The sequence below is a fragment of the Triticum dicoccoides genome, chromosome 6B, assembly GCF_002162155.2.
Source record: "Triticum dicoccoides isolate Atlit2015 ecotype Zavitan chromosome 6B, WEW_v2.0, whole genome shotgun sequence".
Classification (NCBI taxonomy): Eukaryota; Viridiplantae; Streptophyta; class Magnoliopsida; order Poales; family Poaceae; genus Triticum; species Triticum dicoccoides.
Genome location: NC_041391.1, coordinates 155,312,176 through 155,317,557, shown reverse-complemented (window position 1 = coordinate 155,317,557; position 5,382 = coordinate 155,312,176). Strand labels below are relative to the sequence as shown.

The 5,382-nt window shown below is 42.0% G+C and overlaps 1 protein-coding gene across 1 annotated transcript; it reads right to left on the bottom strand.

Annotated features, from left to right (window-relative positions):
• Window positions 1–1,489: 1,489 nt before the first annotated feature.
• Window positions 1,490–5,372, bottom strand: LOC119326619 (F-box/LRR-repeat protein At3g58980-like). Its single transcript, XM_037600250.1, has 6 exons — window positions 5,249–5,372; window positions 4,354–4,438; window positions 3,356–4,273; window positions 2,545–2,706; window positions 2,263–2,464; window positions 1,490–1,766 (listed from the first exon to the last, which is right to left on the bottom strand). Exons 1-6 carry the CDS (start codon window positions 5,305–5,307, stop codon window positions 1,705–1,707), a joined length of 1,488 nt encoding a protein of 495 aa, XP_037456147.1. The 5' UTR covers window positions 5,308–5,372; the 3' UTR covers window positions 1,490–1,704.
• Between the last annotated feature and the right edge of the window lie 10 nt (window positions 5,373–5,382).

Sequence of the window (5,382 nt, the reverse complement as noted above, 5' to 3'; positions counted from 1 at the left end):
AATGGCATCCCATGATGAAGCACAGATCTCTTCAGTACTACCTGGGCGAATATTTCTCTGGGTGTGTCTACCTATATCGGTTGGTCAGTTTTGGAGACAAACCTCTCCTATACTTTGAAACGGAGAGAATGTTAATGGTTAATTAAAATTCGTTCTTTTACAAATTTCATCTCTTTGGTGTTCCAGATATGTGTAAAGTAAGCAAAAGCAGGTACAGGATTCTGATAGAGCAAAAATAAATGCACAAATTAATCTAGTGCTAAGGAAAGCAAATGCAGCAATAGATAAAAAAATTGCACAAACATAGAAGTAAGGGAAACATACAAGCCAAGAACGATGAAAATGCAGGAATGTATCGTTGGGCCGATGTGGTATGTTGTGTGTCTGTAATTCCTGGTCGGTTGATGGCTTTGTTAATTCAAAGCCAGGCTCTTCGCGAGCCTTCGTTCTAAAAAAGGAAGAACAATGAAAATTGAGATCTAAGAAAAAATGGCATAAATGTAGTAAGATGTGCTTGTCTGTGGTGGTGTTTGCAGAGGACAGTTCTGCTGGGAGTACCATTTCTAAATCTAAAGGACCTGCAAGTGTTTGTGCAATTTGGAAATCTAAAGCAACGCTTATTATCTTTAATGGGCTCCATTGCAGTGACCTGGAGGCGTTTGTATTGATCAGGGATGATGCGAGATCCTGGAAATCAGCCGGCTCTATCTCTGAAACTGGAATCTTCTGAAGTCTTTTTTCAGTTGGAGTTACTCTGTACTTCAGCTTGCTCTGCTGAGTTTCCTTGCTACCCTGTTTTTCTCCCTCTCGTACTAAAGATCCTCTGCCTATGCCCTTTCGGATGGGGCTCAATGGTGCAGACGACATCGCCGGTCAATGGTGCCACCAAGTAGTACTAGAAGATCATAAATGAACTAGCTCCATGAAGAGCTCACAATATATCGGTCAAGATGAGCAGTACTTCATTCGTGTCGTGTTCACAGTCGCAGGTTAGTACAAAATCTATGACACCTGTAATCAGTAGAGCCAAGCAGTTGGATGCTGGAGGAAAGCCTAAGAATGGGAAGGGAAATTATAGAGAAGATCAGACTTATAAGCATGTTCGTGGACTGGTAACCCTCCCGCGCCATCTTATTCCTCAGTTTGTGTTCTTCTGTGAAACTAGGCAGAGCAGTGATAGAGTTTGTCATTTGAGGATAAAGTACTCTTGCTCTGTTGCTCTAGGTTGAACAAAGACAATGACATCTAACGCCTCTATCACTCTCTTCATTTCTCAGAAGGCCACTAAAAACACGTAACTGCAAGCCTGCGACAACAGGGTTAACCATGCCCAGTTTGATGATGTTCACCACACTTTTCAAAAGTGGAGATGGCAGTTCAATGTTCAATAAGTGTAAAATAACCTAATCCTTCTTACTGGTTCGCCCAACATCTCATTTCTTGTGCAAACAGGCAACAAGCACACAACTTTTTGAAATGCTCAAGGTACTGACGACACGATTTTCATTACTGACAAGAGATAAAAGAGTGCTAGTGACATCTTTACATACTGCCCAACTTAACTTAGAAGAAAAACATACTACCCAACTCAAAACCATTTGCTCAGTTGTACCAACAGCCAGCACAGGGCCACTGTTACAGAAGGTTTGGACAAAACAACACAAAAGGCTTAAAACACTTCTATCACTGGCCTAACGCACCAATTTAGTCTTCACCGGACCAGTTGGGATCAAAGGCCCTAGGTGATACACACACAAGACGATAGACTGCAAAAAATTGAAAACAGAACATCAGTTCAGTTATATGATTGATATATTCATTGATTCAATAGGAATTTCCGATTGATTGGATAGGATTTTTTTTTTGAAACAGAGAGAGAACTAACATAAAATGAATGTAATTGTCGGAGTACATAGACCAGGAGATAAGCTGAAACTTTTGTTTAATTATCCAAATACATAGACTTCCAGGGGTATAAGACATCAATATTCAAAAGACTCAGCTTTCAGTTAGAATTGTGGCTGACATGTTGGTTTGCCCAATTTTACTATGGGAGATCAAGAGATTCTCTAATAAGCAAATTGGTCACAAATTCCATATACAGAACTGAACAACAGTAAACAATAGGAGATTCTTATTAAAATGCAAGCCAGTAAGAGGAGCATAGAAGCAAAGTAAACTGGATATTTCCTCAAAAAAAAAAGTAAACTCGATATGAAGATGAGAGCAACTAGTGTACAACAGCAAGAGTTAACTTACAACCTTCTGGCCTTGGGATCTTCTTGAAACTGATGTTTTCAGTAAGTACACCATTTCTAGTCATGATCTTCACAATTTGGTTGACCTTATCCTTGACCCTTAGTTTCTCTTCACATTCAATGCTGACTTCCTTAAGATGCACGCATGAAAATGATTGCTCTATTCGAACATGTTTTCTTTCACCTCGGGCTGCGCTTAACAAATTCTACAGGACACAAGCCATTTTAGTAAGATCAATACAATACACATGATCTATTCATTACTAGAGTGGTCCAGAAAATCTACCCAGTCACTACGAAGCTGGAGAGTGAGCTTTTCAAGAACTAGCGTGTGCTGCAGAATGCGAACTAGTGCATGCAGGTCAGTAGCCCTGCACCACATGTCGAGTAAAAGAGTCTTCAATCTGCCAAACATGGGGCAAAATTCCAAATCCCTTTTGTAGATGTACTGGACAAATTGCACAAGTACAAGAAATCAGAAATTCAAGTTTTCAAGATTTTAAAGGAAAATAATTGAGTTTACTAGAAACTCTGGGCAGATATTTTAAATTCACAAATAAATAGAAAGATCCCAGAACTACACCTCAAGTCTCTAAACTATCCAATTTGTATAATCATGCATCCATTTAATTAAACCCAATGATCTAAGGGTGCACTTCAATAAAAAATAATTAGTTGAGGGATCGCATCAAGAAAACAACACTATTAAGGGCTTGACTGGACAAAATATGACAACAGTTAGTGCCTTAAAAGAGTAGTTTTGACATGCAATGAGAAGTGTTCAGAACCCATTATGTTTAAGTTTTTCTGGATCCAAACATGGATGTAAGAAATTGACAAGTACTCAGTCTAACATTTCAAAACTGCAATGCTGTAAGAAAATGCAGGTATAATCAGCAGTGAAATAATAATTTATCCTAATCAGCAGAAACCAATAAAAATGTATGTCAATTGAAACTAATTAAAGAAGGTACCAAGTTATTTAATTATGCATTTATGCATGTCTAACAATCAATAGAGATATTAGTGCATAAGAGAAACTGTGGGTTGCAAATGACAGGAAAAGAAGATACAGAAGAAGTGAAAGCAAAGCATACCACTTCAGGTTGATCTTTCAACTCCAAATTGACAGCATTGGACAAAGTATTCAAAAGCACACTACGATAACTCCCTGCAGGATAACCATGACAACCTTCACAGCCTTGATCACCACCACAACCCCGACACTTATCCTTGCATCGACCAGAAAGGTCAAGGGACGCTGTATCAAGCAATGGCATGCTTTCAAGCAAAGGAGTCTTGCCTCCACTGTCATGCAGACGCAGTGAAACAAGACTGGGTGCAGAAATACAAACACGATGCGCCTCAGGGAAGTTGCATTCGGTAAGCCACAGACGCTTTAGCGATGGAAACGACATCTTGCTCACCCAAAGGCCACATTCCTGCATCTTCAGTTCTTCTAACATCGGACAGCTTGAGAAATCGACAAAATCCTTTTCCACCAGAACATGATGAACTTCCAGGCTCCTCAGGTGCTGGGAGATGAGAGGCACGATGAGCTCTGTTTCTGCTCCCACATCATCACCGACGATTTTGAGCACGTGAACCTTGCACAATAGAGCGTACTGGATCCACGAATCGAAGTATATGTTTGGCAAGGGTTCATCAGGTTCACCAGCATAATCATCACTGGTTGGATAGGCTTGGATCTCGCAGCTGACAAGAGGTAAATGGCCACGGAGGGAGATGAGATGGTTCACGAACTTGTCAAATTCCTCGGCACTGGTGAACCTCTTCTTGTTGGGACCTAGGAGGCGCAGGACGGGTATGTGCTTCCAGAGGTGTCGCCACCGGCGGGCCAGCACAGATGTCTGCACGGCCTCATCCACCGGCAACAAGGAGAGCACATGGTAGAGGAGCACGTCCGGAAGTTCACTGATGCGGTCCTCGCCTGCCACCACAGCCTTCTTCCGCTTTCCTTCAAACTGGTTGCGGTTGCGGGCACCACAGCGGTTCTGCAGGAGCCAAAAAATAATGAGCAGAGACCGAAAGAGAGAGAGAGAAGAGAAAGTATGCGGAATCAGGGTCACCTCACCTCAACTCGATAGTCGGTTGCTACTTTGCTCCGGCCACCAACAGCAGTGAGAGAGCACGATGAATCATTGGTTGACTCCATTTGCCTATCAACAGCAGCAAACCATTGTTACAATAAGAGCTTAACAGGTCCAAATGATTCTCAGTTCATAGTAGAGTAATGCATTACAAAGTCTTTAACAAGAATCAAGTAAGAATGAAAAAAAATTCAAACATACTCTACACACAAATTCTTCAAACATATTCTCCATGGACCAACTAAGCACATAACTGAAGTGGAGTTACCGACATGGTGCACTCCAGTGCTTAGCAAGAAGATAGCTACAGCTGGTCAGCTTCATTGGATGCATATGCTCACTTAATACTTCGTCACTTCTCACATGGTTCATATGTAATGATTTTTGCACGCAAGATGACAGGAGAAAGTAGTGATGTGATAGGAGAACATGGTACACGCAGTTTCCTAGATCAAAACCAGATGCATCTGCATGGTCTATCATTTGGTACGAGTAATAAACTGACCCAGATTGGCATATAGTGTATCATCCGGTAATTTAGCCATTAGCCTATTACTTGGTGTTGCTAGCACAACACAGTGAACAGTCAACTAATGGTGGATGGGCAGAACGTATTCAGTTAACACGGATCGATAGTGGCATCTAGAAGTACAGATGAGAATATGAGATGATATTGGTTAGGCATGCACAAGCCAAATGAATGCAACACAACCGGCGGTTACGTTCTGATATAGTACTAATTTCTCTTCTCGTTAGCAGAATATGATCAGTGGCATCTAATCTATAGTGGGTCGGTAACTACATCTACGGTTACACTAGACATGATCGACAGCGCCATCTATGAACAGCCATGGAATGGAGGATTGCTCGAATCCTCACCGCGGATTCGGTGTAGAGCTGCCGCCGGAGGTAAGGTGGACCCAGTAGCTCGGTAGCATCGGGACGCGACGCGGAGGCGGCGGCGCTAGGGCTTGACGATCCGCCCTTTCCGCTGCCGGTGCGGGCTTCTCCCG